Genomic DNA, 24,180 nt, shown 5'->3' with positions numbered 1-24,180 from the left:
GAAATGTATACCGTACAGTGTGTAGTTTATCTGTGTCTTGGGGTTGCCCTGACCTGTCGCTCCAAGTGCTTATCGGACGCCAGGTCGGGTGAAATACAATTATTCTATAAAATCTAAATACAATTATTCTATAAAATCTCTAAATAACAACCATTGTGTTTTGTTAAGGTCTCCTGATGATCCCAGGGACATACCTGGGTGAAACGCGTAGAGACTTGGATTGAGACAGAGATAGTTGTTTGTCACTATCTTTTCTGTAGTCTGGTTTCACTTATATATATCCAGGTAATTCTATCCATAGTAAACTAGTCTATCAGAGGGTCAACACCTTGATTTGTTGTTAAGTGCCTATTTCATGTGTGTAGAACACATTTTTTTATATATTTTTTACTTTTAATGCATATCGAATAAAAGTTAGATTTTACACGTGATTCTGGGAAATTGCCCTAAAAGTCAGCCATTAAATTTACAAAAATTTACAGTGTTGGAAAATAACCTAAAAGGTCAATATAGTCATAAAGAAAAAGAAATCAGTGACCAATCCACTGAATTATTAAAGGGGTTTAACACTTTAATAAACTGCTGCCATTCGGACACCCAGTGGGGATGTAGTAAACCTTCCTAATAGCATGTTGTGATGTTGTGATTTTGCCTCCCTGCTGCAATTGTGATGCTTACAGAGAGAATCAGTCCATATTAGGACTTGTCCTTTTTTCAAGCAAGTCCTAATGTGGGACTGAAACGTTGCATATATGAAAAGCAATAAACCACTTTGTTTGATCACGTAATTGTAGTGCTGGGGTGATATTGATTATACCTGGATTTCTACACCTATGTCATCCATGGTGTATATTCCTTTATTGTCTTTAGTTTATTGGCTTTAGTCCCTACATTTCTGTATTTATGATACAACAAAGTTACTTTTTTCCCAGTACAAGCATAACCTGATACTGTCAAGACTATAATAGAATTTTAAATTATAACAAAATCACAGAAAATAAATTACTAGAGAATTTGTATTATCCCTCTAAAATTAGCTCAACAATTAAGAGCCATGTTTTACAAAAAACATATCCATGAGAGTATAAGTGTTTTACTGCATTTTCATTAGCTGAGGTTTTAAGAAAATGCACATTCCAATGTAATTTCAAACATCCCTCCATGTGAGAACCCATGTGATTCCTAACATCACATATCACCTCATAACGTCTTACCCAAGAAAAACTATTCAAAAGTCTGGGCCACAAGATGCCTTCCTCACCTGCAATCTTCTGTCTACTGTCTGATTTTAGGAGACATCTGTCTCCAGTAAAAGACAGGCTATTTATGCTCACATGGCACCTTGCAAACTCAGAGCATTAGTAACTTCTTCTCCCCCACATGGCCTCTACTCCATGCCATGTACAGTGTAAATCATGTACAAGAACAGTGCCCAGACAGTTTGGTGCATTTTCACCAGAACTATGTTATGTTATGGCATAGCAGATAGGAATGTGTCCTGTGATGTAAACAGTCAGACAACTAAGGGAGGAAGGCCCTTATGTATGTACTGATGGCAAACAGCCCTGCTTTGGTCCACCTAAAATGAAGAGAACTAGAAATGTGCACCATGAAGGGGGTTCTCAGGGATTCAATAGCAGCAGCGAGGGCACTGACATCATCTAGCCACCCCTCTGAAAGATTCATCTAATAAACCCAGGCAGATTTTTCAAAATCTTTTGAAATGACAGTAATACTTTAATTAAAATTTACCAATTCCTGGAACTTCAGCTTCTTGATAGAAAAAGATAAGTGATCTGTGTCCTCCAATAGAGAAGAAATCATCAAAATCCTGAAACTTTTTAAAAGGAAAAGATTGATTTATTATTTTTTTTCTTTTTAACTCACAAGAATATATATGAACATAGGGGGAGATTTATCAAAGATGGTGTAAAGTGAAACTGGCTCAGTTGCCCCTAGCAACCAATCAGATTCCACCTTGCACTTTCCAAAAAGTCTGTAGGGAATGAAAGGTGGAATCTGATTGGTTGTTAGGGGCAACTGAGCCAGTTTCACTTTACACCATGCTTGATAAATCTCCCCCATAGTGTGCGCCTGGAAACTTACAGATGGAGCATCTAATACAAGCTCTTCAATAGTTGAGTACTCTAAGTCAAGCCTATGTGCTAGTATCACAAAGATATACTCATAGAGAGAATCAATTTTAGCTTTGCGGCTTTCTCTTTCTTCTTTATATCTGACCTGAAAGAGAGGATATAAGCTACAAGATAAATACTGTAGACTGCAAGGGGCTTTTCACATTTCTTTCAGAATTGATGGTAGTAAGGGTCAATTTACATAGAACGATTATCTGACAGATTATCTGCCAAATATTTGAAGCCAAAGCCAGAAACAGACTATAAACAGAGATCAGGTCATAAAGGAAAGCCTGAGATTTCTCCTCTTTTAAAATCCATTCCTGACTTTGGCTTCAAATCTTTGGCAGATAATTTGTTAGATAATCTTTCTGTGTAAATGGACCCTAACAGCACAGCCCCTCCAGTCCCTCCAGTGCCCTGTGTCCCTCAGTGTCCCCCTGCCATCATCCTCTCCAGCAGCCACAGCCCTCACAGCTCTGGGAGTCGGGTCGTGACATCACCATATTATCCAGGAAGTGAAGCCTTGATGCAGTAGTAAGAGCAGGGACAAAAAGCAATTTATAAGCATTTTTCGTAATAAGTGTACTGTATATTGGTGATTTGTATAACTTTTGAAGGGTAATACAATACTTTAAAGGGGTTATCCAGCGCTACAAAAACATGACCACTTTCCCCCTACTGTTGTCTCCAGTTTGGGTGGGGTTTAGAAACTCAGTTCCATTAAAGTAAATGGAGCTTAATTGCAAACCGCACCTGAACTGGAGACAACAGTAGGGGGAAAAGTGGCCATGTTTTTGTAGCGCTGGATAACCCCTTTAATAAAAAGTTTCGCTGGACTTCTCCTTTAACCCCTTGCTGCAAAATAACATTTGGGAAACGTCATGTAAAGCAGGTAGTTCCTGCTTCATGACGTTTCCCAAACAACATTCTCTCCCTGCCTTTCCCCGCTGTCCCTAACAACGATTGGGCAGCAGGAGGAGGCTGTGTCACACAGCCTCCTCCTGCTGCTCCTGCCCGGAGGGGAGAAGAGCTACTTAATGTGTCTGGGCTGCTAATGCTATTCTATATGACGGTCAGGCCCCTGCATCGTATCGTATGAATGAGCTGTCAGGTTCTGACAGCTCATTCATTCTATAATACATTACATCACTGATCATGTGCTTTAATGTATTATAGAGGTACCTGTAAAAGTTAAAGCACAAATAAATACATACATAAATAAATACACAAATAAAGAAATTTAATTAATTAATTAATTAATTAATAAAATAAACAGATAAATATAAATACACATTCCCCACATCCCTTTATAAATTATGCCCTTTAAAGGTGATACATATATTTGGTAACGCCGCAGACGTAATGACCCCGTCTATTAACCTGTTACATTAATTATCCCGCACCAAAATTCACCAGATCTCTATCATGTCTGCGGCCTGTGGTTGAGTCAGGTGACACTCTGCGGCCACATGGGGGATTTCTAGAAACACTGGAATAAGGGGGAATAAATAGTGAGTGGTATTTCTCAGTTAGTATTTGCTGTGTTAGAGGAAAAAATTATTAAAATAGAATATCTGCCAAAAAAAATGAACATTTTAAATTTCCCCTCCAACTTGCTTAAATTTCTGCAAAACACCTAAAGGGTTAATAAACTTATGAAATGTTACTTTGAATGCTTTGAGGGGTGCAGTTTTTACAGTGGAGAGATTTATGTGGATAACTAACATACAGGCCCCACAAATCCACTTCAGAACTGAACTGGTCCCTAATAAAATCAGAATTGAAATTTTTATGAAAATTTGAAAAATCGCTGCAAAATTTCAAAGTCCTCTAACATCCTAAAAAGACATTCACCAAAGACATGTCGTAGATGTTGCAGTTCATGTGGCATGACTATCTTTCTTAGGAAAAGAGAATTTTGAATATAAAGACATTTAAATTTTTCAAATTTTTGCACAAATGTTGTGAAAAAACTGAGTGTATCAACCAACGTATCCCACAAACATAAAGAGGAATATGTCACGAAAAAACAATCTCAGAATAACCGCGAAAATTAAAAGCATCACAGAGTTATCACTACATAAGGAGAGAAGGGTCAGATTTGAAAAAATGGCCCTGGGCATTAAAGGACAACTCCCACGAAAATTTTTTTTAGCTTACTTAACACACATTACAAAGTTATATAACTTTGTAATGTGGTTAAATACCCGGTCTGGCCCCCTTGCCCCACTTTCGGACCCCCGACCCCCCCGCCCGGAAGTTAAAGAATATATACATTACTTATTATGATCGTCATGGTCCTCTTCTCCCGGGCGGCATCTGGTGACGACGACGTCAGAGCCGGGGGGGGGGGGCGGTCCGGGTCTTCTTCCTCCTCGGAGTCTTCATAGAGAGTGAATGGGACGGAAAAGGCTGCTGGTGCATATGCGCACCAGCAGCCTTTTCATTGGCTGGAACGCATCACATGGCTTCCTGCTTGCTCAGCCCTGATTGGCTGAGGTTGCTGGAAGCCATGTGATGCGCTCCAGCCAATGAAAAGGCTGCCGGTGCGCAAGTGCACTGGCAGCCTTTTCCATCCCCAGGACCCGGAAGTCAGAGACATCGCTGGGCGGCGGTGACGGTGAGGCGGACGGCGGGCGAATGGAATGGCGATCGTCACCGGAGAGATGGTGAGTATGGTGTCTGTGTGTGTCTGTGTTTTTTTTTTTGGGGGGGGGGGTCCCGCGGGAGTTGTCCTTTAAGGCCAAAACAGGCTAAAGAGGCAAGGGGTTAAATGACACACACTGTTTGCGTTGACGTCAAAATATTGATCATGACAATTATTTGCGGATGTATTTGTATTTTGCAAACAACAGACTTTCATTTTATTTGTTCACACAAAGTTTTTATGACTTTTTAATTAAAGACACATCCAAAGGCAATCAGTCCACCTGAACTAGAATAATGTACCAACAGCCGCCATTGTAATAACGAACGTCCAAAACACAAAATGACTGACATAATTTTGAACTCAAACATCATTTAAATAAATAAGACGGAGAGTAAAAAACATTATGTGAACATAGCCACAATACAATACAAAGTATGTTACAGTTTTTATATGCAAATTTTTTTGCAAAGTTGTTTTTGAAAGGTTAGCAACAATTTGAGTTAAAAAGTTCTGCACATAAAAAAAACATGTTGTGCAATAATTGAGTACGGTAATTCTCAAACGCATCATATTTTAAGTGAAAAAATTGCTGACTGACAGTAGTTTAGGTTATCAATAACATGCATGTGTGGTTCACCTGACTATACTAAACACTACAGGGAACGTACAGAATGGGGTTTAATCAAATAGACATACCTGTTTTTGTCTTAAAGTCTCCTGCATTCTCTGGAGGACGCTCATACTAAATCGATGCTTTACAAGGTCCTGTTCAAAGTTTATACTTGTGACGGAACTGTTGCCAATACTGCTGGTCTGTGAAGTACTTTTACCTTTCCCATCTGCCTTGGAGGCATCCTGCGCAGTTCTGGAAGACTCAGTAATTCTGTCAGATAATCTTTTTCTAGTTTTGCCAGACTTACTGTCAGATGATTGTTTGGAAAAAGGCTGTGCGGTACTGGATGCCTGTGCCATGCTTGCAGACATATCTTTTTCACCTACTTGCTCCATGTCTGGACCATGCCTAGAGGTAACATCAGCCGCAGGTTCTGATTGGTTTTCTGGATCTTTGATAATTATTGTATTAGTTGGCTGCTCCATCATCAAGGAACTAAAACAAGGAAAAAGTCATTAAAGGGAATTTATCAGAACATGGCCTACTGTTTTAATCAAATTGTTCATGTTAAATGTTTTTCTTACTGTCTCTGATGATAAGGAGGATGATAAGACACCAGAAGACAGATTAGACAAAACAAGATCAGCCACCCCTCCCCTGTAGAATAAGGTGCCCACAGATCACAGAGCATGGTGCCCCTGTACACTGAGCAGAGAAGCATACAGTGTATGCCTTGCTGCTCAGCCAACATTGCTGCTTACCTCTGGCAGGTGCATACACTAAAATACTGAACAGATCAATGTATTACTGATATGTATGAGAATGGGATTCGTGCCGCACCACTACCTCTGCCCTCCAGACGCTGATTGACAGTTGACTGTTTATTTACAGCATGGGTAGATAACTGCCAATCAGCAGCTGGTGGGCAGAGTTTGCTGGTGCTCATGAATATCCAGGACCACTGATCACATAGACATAATGGCGAGGGCTAGTTATTGTCCATGTTATTCAGGAGAATATCATACCTCCCAACTTTTGCAAAGAGCAAAGAGGGACATGTGCGCCGCGGTCCCCATAGCCACGCCCCCATAGCGACCCTCCATAGCCACGCCCCCATAGCGACCCTCCATAGCCACTCCCCTACAGTCACCACATGCTGCTGACTGAATAGTGCCCTATATAGTATCCAATCCCCCATTATAGTGCCCCACATAGTATCCAATGCCCCCATATATGCCCCACATAGTATCCAATGCCCCCATATATGCCCCACATAGTATCCAATCCCGCACATAGTGCCCCACATAGTGTCCAATCCCCCACATAGTGTCCAATCCCCCACATAGAATCCAATCCCCCATATAGTGCCCCACATAGTATCCAATGCCCCCATATAGTGCCCCACATAGTAGCCAATGCCCCCATATAGAGCCCCACATAGTAGCCTATGCCCCCATATAGTGCCCCACATAGTAGCCAATGCCCCCATATAGTGCCCCACATAGTAGCTAATGCCCCCATATAGTGCCCCACATATTATCCAATCCCCCCATATAGTGCCCCACATATTATCCAATCCCCCATATAGAGCCCCACATAGTAGCCAATCCCCCCATATAGTGCCCCACATAGTAGCCAATCCCCCCATATAGTGCCCCACATAGTAGCCAATCCCCCCATATAGTGCCCCACATAGTAGCCAATCCCCCCATATAGTGCCCCACATAGTAGCCAATCCCCATATAGTGCCCCACATAGTAGCCAATCCCCCCATATAGTGCCCCACATAGTAGCCAATCCCCCCACATAGTGCCCCACATAGTAGCCAATCCCCCACATAGTGCCCCACATAGTAGCCAATGCCCCATATATGCCCACATAGTAGCCAATCCCCCATATATGCCCACATAGTAGCCAATCCCCCATATATGCCCCACATAGTAGCCAATCCCCATATAGTGCCCCACATAGTAGCCAATCCCCCATATATGCCCCACATAGTAGCCAATCCCCCACATAGTGCCCCACATAGTAGCCAATGCCCCATATATGCCCACATAGTAGCCAATCCCCCATATAGTGCCCCACATAGTAGCCAATCCCCCATATAGTACCCCACATAGTAGCCAATCCCCCATATATGCCCACATAGTAGCCAATCCCCCATATATGCCCCACATAGTAGCCAATACCCCCCATTAGTGTGGCCCCAGCGGAAAAAACAAAAAAACAGTAACTCACCTGTCCGCCGGTCCCAGCAGCTCCTCTCCCGGCAGAGCGCGCACTCCCGTCATCCTCCGGGGCGGGCAGCGGGCGGTATACAGACACTGACTGTACCGGAAGTGACCTGCAGCCTCTATATGAATCACTTCCGGTACTGTCAGTGACTCTGTACCCCGCTGCCCGCCCCGGAGGATGACGGGAGTGCGCGCTCTGCCGGGAGAGGAGCTACTGGGACCGGAGGACAGGTGAGTTACTGGTTTATTGTTTTTTCCGCTGGGGCCACATATATTGCGGGACACGGGGGGGCCGTTCCGGGACCGCGGGACAGAACCCTGAAAACGGGACTGTCCCGCGAAATCCGGGATGGTTGGGAGGTATGGAATATTGCTGAATCAGCTGCAAAGAACAATGTAAGTGATATATCATTCTGTTCAGCTTCTCTGTCACTAGTTCATGCTATGCTTAAAGTGACAGTCACCCCCTTTTTGCATTCTGACTTCTCTACACTGGTGTAAAAGGTAAATTTAGCAGTTTTCATACCTTATTTATGGGCGCCCACTCGGCGACCATTGGAACAGAGTGGCCTAAAGGTTTAGGCCCCACCCCCTCTAGGTCGACCCATACCAATGGGCGTCGAGGGGGCAGGACCTATGTGCAGATGACGCCATGGATGGGAGGAGCCAATGGTGGGCGGTGGGCGGGGGCTAAGTGGTGCCGTTGCCGTGAAGACCCGCCCACTTAGCACAATCTGCAGTTGATAAAAGATCAGTTTTTACTTGAACAAGCACCATGATGTATGATATAAAATAAGGTATGAAAACTGCTTAATGTACCCATTACACCTGTGTAGAGAAGTCAGAATGCAAAAAGGGGGTGACAGTGTCACTTTAAATAAGGCAGCATAAACCTTCTGAGAGTTTCTTTAACGCGAATGTACCATTAGGTAAGTTGTTTTTTTTTACAGTAGCAAATCGGTGGCTCTGTCCTTTTTCAAAATGCTGCCCGGTTCCCGCGCTTTGCGCCGTTCTTTGGCTGTGCATTGACTTGGCTCTGTGCACTAGGGACCGTGACGATATCCCCTCCCCTCTGTGACGCGGCTCCATTACAATCAATGGAGCCTCATCACAGAGGGGACATCGGCACACGGGGGGGACTGCCTCCAGTGTATAGCCCAAAGATGGTGCAGAGCACAGGAATCGGGTGGTAATTCAAAAAAAAGGACCACGCAACCAGGATCCTTGCGTTGGCGACAATCTGCTACTGTAAAAAAACTTATATACCTAATGGTACATTCCCTTTAAACCTCTTAGATGCTGAAGTCAGAAGATACTGACCACAAATGGTTAACCCTTTAGACGACCCTGGACGTAGGGTTACGTCATGGAAGTCTGTCCCCAGACGACCCATGACGTAACCTTACGTCCTGGGTGTTTCTCCCGCTATGAAGCGTGCTCCGGAGCGGAGCGCGCTTCATAGCAGGTGGGGGCCGGCTGCAATCAGCAGCCGGGACCTCACCGGCAATGACACGCTGCAGCGACTGCGCCGTTTAAGTGTAAGTGACAGGGGGAGTCCCCTGTCACTTACCGATCGGGACCCCCGCAGTGTGACTGCGGGGGTCCCGATCGTTGAAACGGACTGCCGGAGGTCTCTCACCTGCCTCCGTGCGGTCCGATCGGCGATCTGCTGCACTAAGCCTGCACAGGCAGGCTCAATGAGCAGATCGCCGATAACACTGATCAATGCTATGCCTATGGCATAGCATTCATCAGTGTAGAAATCTAAGTATTGTATGTACAAGTCCCCCAAATGGACTTCAAAAGTGTAAAAAAAAAAAGTTCAAAACACTAACACACTACCCCAAAACCCCTCCCCCAATAAAAGTCTAAATCACCCCCCTTTCCCATTATATAAATAAAACATATAAAAATGAATAAATAGATAAACATATAATATACCGTAGCGTGCGGAATTGTCCGATCTATTAAAATATAACAAGCGTCATTGTGACCGGTAAAGGGCGTACACGAAAAGAGGGAAAAAAGTGCGCAGATTACCGATTTTATGTTACATTATATATTAAAAAAAATCAATAAAAAGTGATCAAAACGTCCGATCTTCACAAATATGGTATTAATAAAAACTAGAGATCATGGCGGAAAAAATGACACCCCATACAGCCCTGTAGGTGAAAAAATAAAACCGTTATAAGCGTCACAATAAGCCCATTTTATTAATATTTAATTGGCAAAAAAAAGGATTTCATAAAAAAAAATATATATAACATTAGAGAATCTGTGTAACCTGCATATGGTTGTGTTCAGACTGACCTATAGAATAATAGTGTCATGTCGCTGTTACCATATAGTGCATTACGTAGACACAGGAACCCCCCAAACATTACCATATTGCATTCTTTTTTACAATTTCACCTATTTATATCTTCATAAATAATATATTTGGAATTCCATCATACATGTTATGGTAAAATGAATGACGCCATTACACAGTACAACTATTCCTGTAACAAATAAGCCCTTACATGGCTTGTAGATAGAAAACTGAGAGTGCTAGAGCTCTTAGAAGGGGAGGAGGGAAAAACGAAAACACTAAGATCAAAATTTGCGCGGTCCACTGGGTCATTTTGGGCCTGGTCCTCAAAGGGTTATTAAAACCCCTCAAAAACCAGACATGGGGGGAATTTATTAAGACCATCATTTTCTGGGAAACGTAAACAAATCACTGGGACGGTTTCTGGAAGCGGCTTCCCACCTGCTGGCACTCAATGATGAGCCACTCTCTGGAAGTGAAAAGGACTCATCACATAATAGCAGCGGGGCTCAATGCCGGGCAATGGGATCTTATTATTACTGTTGATATTTGGCTATAAAAAAAAAAGCAAAAAATGCGCAAACTAGTCACAGTGACTTGCAATGAGGTCAATGGTCATAAAGTTTGTGTAACCTAAATCCAAAAATACATCAGATTTTTTTTAACATTCGTGTTGTGTCGCAACCGAAACACAGTGACAGTCATTGGACGAGATGTCGCAATGCCACACTGCCATCTTTATGCTGCTCACCAGTCACCATGTAGTGACGTTGAGATGTTACCATCGCACCACAGCACAACCACCTTGTGTATGCGCTGTTCCTCGGGAAAAAAATTATATAGCACAAAAGTATGTTAGACACCTATAGCTTTACTTTTGTTGACATAAAGGCAAAATCACAGCCTTTTGTGGTAATTAACCACAATCTGACAGTAGGACAACCACACCCTCACATCCCTGTCACAGGCATAGAAAATGTCGCACAGGTCCTGAGCTCGCAATATTCACAGTAACTTCTTCACAGCCGTCTACTGAAACTCCAATCTGTGCCCTATAAATAAGCGACACTGCACTGTATGTAATATATATATACATTTATATACCCCGGACCTCTATATACTGGTGACAGGACTAGCGCATAACATCACCGCAGCGCCGATCACCTCACACCACTAGGCGGGATTCACCTCACACCACTAGGCGGCAATCCTACCTCACGACTCGTCCTCCTCCGCGCACTAAGGAGACTCGGTCGCATCATCTACACGGACGGAGAGATGTTACTCATAGCGTTTATATGATGGAGACAAATCTTTTATAACAAAACTCCTCTACATTATAAGTAAGGAACAGCCAATGACCTACTATGTAGTTATATCGAAGACTGTAATCTGGAGAACTACATGCCGCGGAGGAGGACTGAACGAGGTGACGGAGCACCTTTGAAAAACGGCGGGAAGAGTGTGCTGACTGACGTCTGTGCGCTGCTGGTGAGGGCACCGCGTGTAATATTACATGTATTAGCGGTATGTAATATACTGATGTGTATTATTATATGTATTACTATATATATTATTCTTATGTGTATGTATTACTGTATATATTATACTTATGTGTATTATTATATGTATTACTATATATATTATACTTATGTGTATGTATTACTGTATATATTATACATATGTGTATTATTATATGTATTACTATATATATTATACTTATGTGTATGTATTACTGTATATATTATACATATGTGTATTATATGTATTACTATATATATTATACTTATGTGTATGTATTACTGTATATATTATACATATGTGTATTATATGTATTACTATATATATTATACTTATGTGTATGTATTACTGTATATATTATACTTATGTGTATTATTATATGTATTACTATATATATTATACTTATGTGTATGTATTACTGTATATATTATACATATGTGTATGATTATATGTATTACTATATATATTATACTTATGTGTATGTATTACTGTATATATTATACATATGTGTATGATTATATGTATTACTATATATATTATACTTATGTGTATGTATTACTGTATATATTATACATATGTGTATGATTATATGTATTACTATATATATTATACTTATGTGTATGTATTACTGTATATAATATACATATGTGTATTATATGTATTACTATATATATTATACTTATGCGTATATATTACTGTATATATTATACATATGTGTATTATATGTATTACTATATATATTATACTTATGCGTATGTATTACTGTATATAATATTTTGAGGTGCACTTTTTGTATGTATTATGCTACCGTGTAAATGTAGTATATTAATATTGTAGTATCTAGCACATACCTTTGGTATTTTTTTTTTTTTCCAAAATCTTTTTATTAGAATATACAACGTCACAACACTTGGCATATTCATAATGTACAATGCAACATTCCAGTAGAGTTACAACCATGAAAACATTTCAATCGCGTCACAGAAAAGTAATATAGCCGTTGAGATAATTAGTTTGACCATCAGAATAATGTCTGAACAGCTCTTCATACATTTTTATAACCAAAACATTTGTGACACCGGATTCGGAAAAAGTGACTAAGTGTTGTACAGGAAAAGTATTAGTAGGTAACTATATCCCACCCCACAACCCAACTGTTACCCCCCCTCCCCCCTTTCTTCTCTCGTCCATAGAGTTCCCGCTAATTGTCTCCCCTTCTGTCAGGTAGTCGTAGCTTGCCCAGTGTATTTTTCAGTGCCTCCTTGTTATACCACTCTGTGTATCTGAAGACTAACATGAGCTCCTCAATTTCCCTCATTGTGTAGTGGTGTTCAATAAACACTCTCCATTTTTTGAAGAAACCTTTTGCATTCTTTTCTTTGTGACGTTCTGTCTCTAGCCTGTCCAGGTGCAATATTTGATTCATGGTGTCCATGATCTCTGCTAGTGTTGGTACTAAAGACTGTAACCAGTGTCTGAGGAGACATTTCTTCACTACCAACAAAAATGTATGAATGATCGGGACTGGAGCGCTGTTTAAATCCAATCCAGGCATGTCTGGCGATAAAACATGGAATATCGCAACTTGGGGGATGAATGGCAGGGTAGCCTTCCATACTACCTTTGGTATTTAACATTATATTGCTCTACATTTATTAATAGTGGATTATTTTACACAATATGGAGGGGAGATATGAGATCAATGGTGCTTTAGGGTGCGTTCACACGTAACGGATCCGCCCATTAACCCCCCTCCACTGCTGAAGTGTATACATCACCTTCTCCACGCTTCAGCTTGCTTCGGGGCTCCCGGCGTCTTCACGTCCCTTTCAGCCAATCATTGCGCTGCGACTTGGCAGCGCACTTATTAGCTTAACGGAACGTGCTGGGAGCCCCGAAGCAAGCCAGAGCGTGGAAAAGGTGGTGGTGGGGGGTTAACGGGGCTGGCAGCAGACATACTCACAGCGGGATGTCCATCTGGCTGTGAGTTTGTCTGCCCATAGTGTACAGGGCAGGGATCCGCAGCGTGTCACAGCGAGAAATCCGCTGTGGACCCGTTATGTGTGAACGCACCCTTCACACTGAGTAAAATTGGTGGAATACTGTGGCGGAGCTTTCCGCTATAGAATCCCGCCTGCCCCCGCCGCTTTCCGAACAAAGAATGTATGAACATACCCTTACTTTCTGGTAACGCAGGCAGGACAATATCCTGTTTCATCTTATGTTACAGTCACAGCACAAAAATCACACAGGAGACAACTAAGACTAAGGTTTTCTTTGTCTTTCACAGGTATTTGTCAGCATCCTGCGGAAATCCAAAAACTTATGTATACTGGGGGACATTTATCAAGACTGGCATACTCTTACGCCAATCTTTAATAGAGCCCCGCGCCCTTTTCCCCGTCCGGATTTATTAAGAGGGGCAGGTGTAGATTTGTATTTATGACCTGTGAGCGGTCGTAAATCATGATAAATCTGCAGCGGGAGGAACCACGCCTCCTGCCCACTTTGCCGTGCTGACGTACACCATGGAAAAGGGGAAAATTTGACCCTCTTCCCTGGAGTACGTCAGGGGCGCATCTTGATAAATCTCCCCCACTGTGGACAGCAGGGGGCTCATTCATTTTAATAGTTCAAATTGAGTCACCTAGTGTCTCCATTCGTGATGACACTTTTGTGGTTCTCTATACATGAGTGCGTTCTCCTTGCTTTACAATCCCCAATTACAACTTCGTAAGGCCCAACTATGACCCCTTCCTCTTCTGCAGTAACCTTTGACTTTTATCCTTCATGGTGTCCCAGCTACCACTGATTCTTTTTGTTAATAATAATTCATAGTTTTTATGTTTTCTAACTTTTAGAAATTTTAAGTTTTATGTTCATTTTATGTTCATTTAACAGTTGTCCAAGGGAAGACGAGTGAGTTGGGATACTACACTTTCCATTAGGAATTGAGAAAGTTGGTTAACTCTTTTGCAATAGTAAAGGACTATATACTGTCAGCCTTGGAGACTGTAACATCCTACATATCCAGTAACCATACACTCTTCTATTTCTGTCCTTAGAAATGATTCACTATGAATGACAATACCAATAATTAGTCATCACCAGCAGGTGTGACCAGAACTGGTGTGTGCACCCAGAATGGGAGTGTCACAGACGTCAGGCAGTGCGTCCACCGACAGTATCATCAGTGCTGGCAACAGACATGGAGGGGACTCCGGAGCTCTGTGAAGCTGACCCAGCAACTCAGGTACTGCCTGTAAATACTACACATGTATACATACTATATGCACTGTATATACTGCTATGTTTTAATATAATAAGTGACAACTCCTTGCAGGGCATGCTATGAGCTGTACTTCACTGCTAGTTGGAGAGTGACAGGTTGCTCTCACTGATTATGATTATTACCATACACATTTCAATTTTTATATTAAATTTTACACCTAACCTCCCTCTGCTATATAATATATAACATACATTCCTGCATACACACAAAATAGAAGTGTTATCCACACACACATACACATATAATATATATTTTTTTTCCTTCAACCAAACTGAACTGACCAGGGTGAAAAAGTCTTATAAATTGTCATACATACACCAAAAATTAGTCACAGGCGTAAATGACACAGCAGTAATGGCATGAGATGAGGTATAAGGGCAGAAAAAGGTCCAACAGGAAGGAATAAATAAGATTGTATATTACCTGCATTAATTATAAATTTATAATCACAACATATGTATGGCTAGAAGTATATAAATATAATCATATATGACCTGCACTTAAATAGTTGTTATTTTTATACATGTGAAGGTATATGACCTGCACTTACAGCATTATTACTACACATCAGATCATATAAAATCAGTATATATTATATTATAATTATCCATCGTTATCCATACATCATGTTTGACCTGCCCCAGTTCCAATTGTTATAGAGCACACACCGGCAGTGACAGCAGATTACAGCAATGTTTTCCCACAGGTAAGTCTGTGTCTCAGGTTACAACTGATAGTGATCTGGGAGGGAGAACCATACAGCTTCTGAGCTTCAGGGTAAGGCTATGTTCACATAGCGTAAGAGACTGGCCGGGTCACGGAACGGCCGGCCTCTGAAAAGATCATCCAGGCCGGTACTGCAGTATCTGCCGGATGATCCTTTAGGCCGCAGTGTTCTGATCCGGGCACATCAGTGCGCGCCCGCATCAGAACTTTACACTGCACGCTATGGAGCGAGCGGCCGGATCCGCTCGCTCCACAGTGTGCACTGACATGGTTTTCTTTGGCCGCTATTCAATGAATAGCAGCCGCAGAAAACTGACATGTCAGTTCTCTGCGGCGGCGCTGGGGATCTTGGCTGGAGCGTATACTATGTGTATACGCTCCGGCCGGGATCCCATAGACGGCAATGCAACGTATATTCTCGTAATAATCATGGCCCTACTATTCTACAGCTTTCCTAACTCTCATTCTCCCTGGTTTTATAACAAAATATTCTCATATGTTTCATTTCTGCTTATTTTAGGACTACATCTTGCAGCAGACAATGCTCCGGATTAAAGACCCCCAGAAATCACTAACATTTTACAGCAAATGCCTTGGAATGAAGTAAGTCTCTTTATACAAATGTCTCCTTATCACAAGGGTTTCCTATTTCAGTCTCTGGCCTTTCTCCATTAGCCACTGCGAAAGTCAATAAAGAGAGAATGGCCCTACAGGACCCAGACAGTTCTCACATCACTCATACTTGTCAGGACAGTCACAGGAACCAGAGTGCAAAGGATGAGCTTATGCAGACCCTGCCCAAAAGCATGTGTTTCCAGTCGGGTCAAGGTTGTTCCTGGAGCAGGAGTAAATTCAACCGTTTTTTGCAAGTACGCATCGACCTGTATATTGTAATGAGCATTTTGGAATTTTCATCCAATCTGCGCAAAATGTTGGCGCTATACAAACAAGTATTATCTCTAAGTTATGTAAGTTCGCTCATCTATACTCAACAGCCACATTCTCTGATACTGGTTGTATCTTAAAACCCAGACCCGTGAAGCAAAGGCCTCATTCGCACACTCAGTAGGCTGTCCGGACAATACTCTGGACCTGTTTATAGGACCCTCTTTACATGTCCATATGTGGTACGGGGCCATGATCTGTGCTGTAAAAAAAGGCAGGTCTTAGAACAGACCAGCTGTTATGGCACAGATCAGTATACTTCAATGAATAGGTCTGTGTATTGCAGACTAATTGTAAATGCACTTTCATAGTTCTGTATGTATTTAAAGGAGAAGTCCGGTGAACATTTTTATTAAAGTATTGTATTGGCCCCCAAAAGTTATACAAATTACCAATATACACCTATTACTGGAAATGCTTATAAAGTGCTTTTTTCCCTGCACTTACTACTGCATCAAGGCTTCACTTCCTGGATAAAATGGTGATGTCACGACCCGACTCCCAGAGCTGTGCCGGCTGTGGCTGCTGGAGAGGATGATGGTAGGGGGATGCTCAGTGTCCCTCCAGTGCCCTGTGTCCCTGAGCATCCCCCTGCCATCATCCTCTCCAGCAGCCACAGCCGCACAGCTCTGGGAGTCGGGTCGTGACATCACCATTTTATCCAAGAAGTGAAGCCTTGATGCAGTAGTAAGTGCAGGGAAAAAAGCTTTTTATAAGCATTTCCCATAATAAGTGTATATTGGTGATTTGTATAACTTTTGGGGGATAATACAATACTTCAATAAAAATTTTTACAGTACTTGTCCTTTAAGGGTCCACAGCAACAGACAGCCGGCAAAACATGTGAATGAGGCCGAAGCCCTGCCTAGTGAGCTCATCTTGTTCTCAAACTCTGTTTTGGCTGAAGTTTTCACTAGCTAGGTGGTGCAATCCAACATGGCGGCATCTGTGTGCAAACATGCCCGCCAACCAAAAAGAAATATATATATATATATATATATATATATATATATATATATATTTACATATCACGTACATCCATGTACAGAAGTTCAAAGGCAGAGCAAATATCTCAGCAGACGTTCAGATGAGAAGTAACAGACAATTTGTAAAAAATTTGGGGGGAATTTATTATGCTTTTTAGGACAGGAAATGATGCAAATTTTGCAGAAACCTTAAGAATTCTGCAGAATCCTTATTTTGTGTAATTTTTTTTTACATTTTGCACCTGTTTCAAATGTATGCATTGATAAATTCCCCTCCTTTAAGTTCCTTTAAGGCTATGTTCACACATCGCATGAGTCTGGCCGTAGTTTGTACGCCTCCGTACATGTGCGGCTGAAACTACGGGCGTGGGAATAATCGACATGCGACCGGATGCATACAAACCGCGAACATACGCCCGTAATACAGTTATGCTTCCCTAGCTTGTTTCGTAGCGATCTGAAACAGGTCATTTACTTGGAAATCTTCGCCCAGCCCAATAAAACTCACAGAACCTTTTGGATCGAAAAATCAAGTTCAATTTGGCTGAAATAAGTACTCCGTACGGGACCGCACTGTAATCCACGACCGTGAGTTTCAACATTTTCGTCCTCAAACAATGGTCTTGTTCATTTTTCACAGCGCCGTATACGATCCTGCCGTAAGCTCATACGTAGTGTGCATTGTGCGGGCGTATATCGTATACTTCCCAGCGAACGCATCAACCTCAAAACTACGTGCGTATATTCGCGGTTCGCACTACGGACGGAAACATACGCAGTGTGAACGTAGCCTAAAGATGTATATATATATTTCATCCACTCACAATGTGTATTCTCTTTCTTCTCAGTCTCCTCCTAAAACTTGATTTCCCCTCCATGAAGTTTTCACAATATGTCATGGGGTACGAGGACGGTAATGATATCCCAGAGGACATGAAGGAGCGGGAGGCCTGGGCCTATTCTTGCAAAGCGACTGTTGTGCTAACCCAGTAAGATTTGTTTATGGCAGACATCATATACTCTGTACTGTGTGTGAAAAAAATACAATTAAATATTATTATTATTCATTATATACTCTCCTATCCTGTGGATAAGGGTTTAGAGTCAGACATCCCCGATAATTGTTTTGCAGTTGTGTGTCAGGCACTATCTTTATCCAGTTTTTTGCCAAAATCCAGATCAGAAGTAACGCTGTGTGTCTCTTTTTCCTACAGCAACTGGGGCAGTGAGCATGATGAGAGACCTTTTCATAACGGCAACACAGATCCCCTGGGATTTGGTAAGTAATGGACTAGAGATGAGCAAATCGCCCATCTAAATGTAGCGAAGCACTTTGTTTGATTGGCAAGTGGCTTTTCAGCCGCCTGATTTTCAACTCTGCTCCCTACTGATACACCCCGGGTGTCGTGAAAAGCTGGATCCAGTCCTGGTAAACTAGGAGAAGTTTCCCGGGACTGGATCCAGCTTTTCCCGGCACCCGGGGAGGAGCAGCAGGATGCAGAACAGAGTTGAAAGGCAGGCAGCTAAAAAGCCTCTTGCTAATCAAACGAAGCGATTTACTAAGTTTAGACAGGCAAGATGCTCATCTCAACGCAGCAGCATCACAACAGCAGCTCGTAGTGAACATGTTTCAAAACAAACACAACAAAACTGAGAAAGATAAGTGCACTGTGTGAACCCAGCCTTAGGTTTTGAAGGGTATTGGCTCTAAACCTTGGCATATCTGTAGAACTTTGCCAGAGAAGTTCACCTAATTACCTAGTTGGGATGCAGCTTTGTTGTGGCCAGAGTCGCTGTGTAGTCCTAGGCTTATACATACATGGATTGTAGTTTATGTATGGGCATCTTGGCTAGCAGCCAACTCCTGCAGTCACTCTCCTCACTAGCTGCTTCTTAAAGGAGAAGTCCGGCGAAAATTTTTATTAAAGTATTGTATTGTCCCCCAAAAGTTATAAAAATCACCAATATACACTTATTACGGGAAATGCTTATGAAGCGTTTTTTTTCCCTTTACTTACTACTGCATCAAGGCTTTTCTTCCTGGATAAAATGGTGATGTCACTTCCTGGATAACATGGTGATGTCGCGGTCCGACTCCCAGAGCTGTGCGGGCTGTGGCTGCTGGAGAGGATGATGGCAGAGGGATGCTCAGTGTCCCCCCAGTGCCCTGTGTCCCTCAGTTTCCCCCTGCCATCATGCTCTCCAGCAGCCACAGCCCGCACAGCTCTGGGAGTCTGGGCGTGACATCACCATGTTATCCAGGAAATGACATCACCATGTTATCCAGGAAGTTACATCACCATGTTATCCAGGACGTGAAGCCTTGATGCAGTGGTAAGTGCAGGGAAAAAAAGCACTTTATAAGCATTTCCCATAATAAGTGTATATTAGTGATTTTTGTATCTTTTGGGGGCAATACATATTTACATATATTTCGCCGGACTTGTTTGCCATTCCTGCCTGTGTATATGGATATATGATTCACTGCCCAAAAGTCCTCACTGCTCTCCTATACGCAGGTCACATTGATATTGGTGTCCTACCTGTGTTATATGTATAGGGATATATGTGTAACGTCCCACACATTCTCACTGCTCTCCTATATGCAGGCCACATTGGTATCGCCGTCCCCGATGTTCAATCTGCCTGTACAAGGTTTGAGCAGCTCGGAGTCACGTTTGCGAAGAAACCGAATGAAGGTAAAACTCTAATATTATTATCATTAGATACAGAGGAAATTAGTCAGATAAAACATTACACTGTAATTGGGTACAAACCCACTTGCCGGATCTGCAGCGAGTCTCCTTGCTGCGTTTTTGCAGTGAGACTCGCTGCAGATCCCAGCCCTATACTTTCATTAGCAAAGAAACTCGCAGCAGGGATGTACATCCCTCCCCACATCCCTCCCCATTAACCCCCCGGCCGCAGGACAAGCTCCTGCTTGCTTCGGCGGCTCCCGGCACGTTCCGCCCGGCCAATCAGTGCGCTGCCCCGCCGCAGCGCACTGATTGGCCGGGCGGGCCGTGAAGACAACGGGAGCCCCGAAGCAAGCAGGAACGGGGACCCGGTAATGTATAATGTCCGGCGGACGGGGGGTTAATGGGGCGGGCTGCAGACAAAATCGCAGCAGGGATATAGATCCCTGCTGCGAGTTTCTCTGCTAATGAAAGTATAGGGCTGGGATCTGCAGCGAGTCTCGCTGCAAAAACGCAGCAAGGAGACTCGCTGCAGATCCGGCAAGTGGGTTTGAACCCTAAGGGTGCTCACATTCAGGTTTTATTGATATTATTCTCAGAAATGGTCCCCCACATTCAGCATTATTATATAGGTTTGCACTTATTAGATAAACACTGTAAATTCTGTGCTTTATTTATCACCTACTATATAATTGTCTCATACTCCAGTCACACCCTGAGCTGCATTCACACTTCTGCTTCCACTCTGAAAAGGATACAGCTCCACAATGCAGACACAACCACAGTGATCAATGGCTTTACCATTCTGCCTTAAAGTGACACTGTCACCCCCTTTTTGCATTCTGACTTCTCTACACAGGTGTAATGGGTAAATTTAGCAGTTTTCATACCTTATTTTATATCATACGTCATGCTGCTTGTTCAAGTAACAAGTGATCTTTTATCAACTGCAGATTGTGTTAAGTGGGCGGGCCTTCGCGGCATTAGTGCCACTTAGCCCAGGCCACAGCGCCACCGTTGGCCCCGCCCCCTTTGGGCCAACCAAGAGGGGTGGGGCCTAGACCCTTAGGGCAGCCTGTTCCAATGGCCGGCAAGGGGCGGGACCAACGGTGGTGCTGTGGGCGGGGCTGAGACGCTAATGCTGTGAAGCCCCGCCCAATTAACACAATCTGCAGTTGATAAAAGATCACTTTTTACTTGAACAAGCCGGATGACGTATGATATAAAACAAGGTATGAAAACTGCTAAACTTACCCATTACACCTGTGTAGAGCAGTCAGAATGCAAAAAGGGGGTGACAGTGTCACTTTAAGAGCTGACGTTACCAGCGAAATCATGCAGCCATTGCCTACCGCATGCAGTAGACGCACCATGAAACCACATGAGCTGAGGAAGACTTCAGCTAAATTTACACCAATAACTGATGTAAAATTATTGTAAATATGTCAGGATATTAGAGGATACTGCAAAATATATATATAATTTCCCAGCCTTATACCTGTTCTACACCATGGCAGCAGGATGAGGACAGTGGACGGCGCAAGCACAGGAGCAATGTGATTGTACAGATGATCACTGCTGCCTGTGCTGTATTCTTCTCTATACTTGTTGCAGTAAGTCAGGTTATTACATTAATGCTTGTGTATTTTTCAGGGAAGTTTAAGGGGCTGGCATTCATTGAAGACCCTGACGGCTATTGGATTGAGATTTTTACTCCTGACAACATGGTGTCCATCATGACTTGATGATGGCTGCACATTCCTCCTACATGCTGCTGCACGACTGGTTCAGCAAGATTCAGGAATCCAAAGTCATCACAGCAAAGGTGAAGATACATCTGGACATGCCTTCCCTGCTGCTAATGGTGTCTTCCTCCTTCAGCTTCATACTCAGGACATGTGATCCTTTGGGAATCAGCCATCATTGTTTTTATTTGGCTGTGGCCAGCACAGTGAAGGGTCTTCAAGATTCCTGTGGGGGCTGCGTCCCCTTCATCACGTGCGGCTGCTTCTCTGTACTGCAGCCAGTCCTGTTTTCTTTAATGTGACAGATCCCAGTGGAGCACAGTCACTGATGGCAACCGCCTCACTTTACAAGTCTTTCTTATGTATTTAACCTCTGAGTCATTTATGTATAACAGCTTATAAAACGCTGAGGAAAGAAACATTATAATAATACTAGAGGTAAAAGCAGAGTCAGCAGCGCCACACTACAACATCCAGGAGAAGGGGCACCAGGCCCAGAAAGGTGGTAACAACTGTATCTGTCACTTATATGTTACCTGTTACCCAGGACGCCTCTCAGCATCATTCTCTAACCAGCAAGTATCTATTACTGATAGAGAACCTTCTCATGTTATTGTGTTGGAGATTATAGGATATGATTGCTGAACAACTAATGGTGCAGGCCAGAGACTCCACAGTCTGTAGTGTCTCAGCACAGTGATCTAAATTATCTTCCTGTGCAATGTAATTGTTGATTATGGATCCAGTCAACCGAAGGTTTGTTCATCGTTTTCATTTACCTTGCACTGCCATTAAAGGGGTTGGCCACTTTATAGTAAAATTATGTCAGTACAAAGTATTAGTAAGTGTGCTCACTGTATATACTGACAGCAGCTCCTGTGTACCTCATAGAGCTAATATCAGACTCCCCTTCACCATGCTGTGGTGCCCTGCTCTGTTTTATTTCAGTCCATAAAATGGCCGACATGGAGGAGCATGTGACCAGGCCCTGTCCACTGTGTCCTTCGTAGGCATATACAGGCTCAGTGGTGGACACTGGGGGGGCGGGGCTTGGTCACATGCTCCTCCATGTCAGCCATCTTATGGACCAAAACACCACAGAGCAGGGCAGTACAGCCTGGAGGAGGGGAGTCTGGTTTTATCTCTATGAGCTACAGCGGAAGCTGCTGTCAGTATATACCGTGAGTCCACTTACTAATACTGTACACTGAGCAATTTTACTATAAAGTGGTCAACCCCTTTAAGCAGTCTTGTTCCCTCAGTGCATCCTGGTGCCATCTCTTATCCGGATAAGTAAGGCACACAAGAATGTGATCCATCAGACCAGACTCCTCCGTCCATTGCTCCATGTTCCAGTCCATTTTAGACACTTTCAGGGGTGGGTAAAGGGTCACATGGGCTCTGACCTGTCTGTGGGGCCCCATGCAAAGCAAGCTGCCATGTCCTGTGTGATGTGGCATCTTTTTATTATAGCCAGCCAGCAAGTTTTTTAGCAGTTTGCTCTACAGCAGCTCCTCTGTGGGATCAGACCAGTCAGACTAGCCTTTACCACCCACATACAATGAGCTCTCATGACCCTATCCCTCATCCCTGATCATCCTTCCTTGTACACTTTTGGTACTAACCACTACATACTGGGGACCCAAAAAGATTGGCCGTTCTGAAGATCTAACCATTCTAACCCTGGAGTCTACACATCACTATTTGCCCTTGTCACAGTTCCTTAGATCCCTACAGTCGCCTATTTTTCTTTCTTCCTGCATCACTTACAAGAACTGACCAGTCACATGCCCCTATAATACCTCCCCCCCAAGTAGGCGCCATTGCCACCACATCATCTACAATGTACACTTCACCTGCGGTGGTTTTAATGTTATGATTGATCATTGTGAAGATTTTCATATTAAATATTTATTATTATCTCTTATTAGCGCTATTATTAGCTTCATATTTACATCACTCCCTTTTCAACAATTTTCATTACTCATTTGTTTATTTATTATCAATACATTATTTATACGATATATAAGAAAACCAAATATTTAACAGAAAGAAACCTGAATATCTCAAAATGTAAGCTGTTACAAGGTTACCCTGAACTATAACTATGAACTGGTGAGCCCCCTGCTGGAGATACAGGAGAACTGCAGTAAACCCAATATCTTAATTAAATGCTGCCATCTAATGGCCTATGAGCAGAATGCAGGATCCCAGTACACTTTTGGTACAGCGAGTGGCTGCATTCCCACTTTCCATACATACGATCCGTAGGCAGCCTGTATGACACGGACTGAACTTTTGGAACTCCCTGCATAAT

General features: G+C 42.7%; 2 protein-coding genes across 16 annotated transcripts in view; one reads left to right on the top strand and one right to left on the bottom strand.

Moving 5' to 3' along the window:
- Positions 1–11,337, bottom strand: part of DNAH8 (dynein axonemal heavy chain 8) — a 176,269-nt gene extending 164,932 nt beyond the window's left edge. For 6 of the 13 annotated variants that reach the window (XM_069954872.1, XM_069954882.1, XM_069954880.1 and 3 more), the window contains exons 1-4: positions 11,064–11,155; positions 5,485–5,896; positions 2,107–2,241; positions 1,753–1,837 (exon numbers count right to left, since the gene is read on the bottom strand). In XM_069954872.1, the coding sequence (XP_069810973.1) occupies positions 1,753–1,837; positions 2,107–2,241; positions 5,485–5,889 (625 nt within the window). In that variant the 5' untranslated portion in view covers positions 5,890–5,896; positions 11,064–11,155. The other 7 variants (XM_069954878.1, XM_069954875.1, XM_069954873.1 and 4 more) reach the window with 7 other exon arrangements.
- Positions 8,016–22,678, top strand: LOC138774205 (lactoylglutathione lyase-like). Of its 3 annotated transcripts, none has more exons than XM_069954885.1 (7): positions 8,016–8,034; positions 14,588–14,726; positions 16,012–16,094; positions 18,271–18,411; positions 18,637–18,701; positions 20,032–20,121; positions 21,772–22,678. In XM_069954885.1, coding segments are annotated over exons 1-7 (612 nt in total). In that variant the 5' UTR covers positions 8,016–8,032; the 3' UTR covers positions 21,864–22,678. The 3 variants fall into 3 exon arrangements, with proteins under 3 accessions (XP_069810986.1, XP_069810987.1, XP_069810988.1); XM_069954887.1 differs by lacking the exon at positions 8,016–8,034 and adding an exon at positions 11,404–11,479 and having other exon boundaries at positions 14,539–14,726; XM_069954886.1 differs by lacking the exons at positions 8,016–8,034; positions 14,588–14,726 and adding an exon at positions 11,159–11,479.
- Positions 22,679–24,180: the final 1,502 nt, after the last annotated feature.

The sequence above is a fragment of the Dendropsophus ebraccatus genome, chromosome 15 (genome assembly GCF_027789765.1).
Source record: "Dendropsophus ebraccatus isolate aDenEbr1 chromosome 15, aDenEbr1.pat, whole genome shotgun sequence".
NCBI classification, from domain to species: domain Eukaryota; kingdom Metazoa; phylum Chordata; class Amphibia; order Anura; family Hylidae; genus Dendropsophus; species Dendropsophus ebraccatus.
This window is presented reverse-complemented; position numbering and strand designations above follow the sequence as displayed.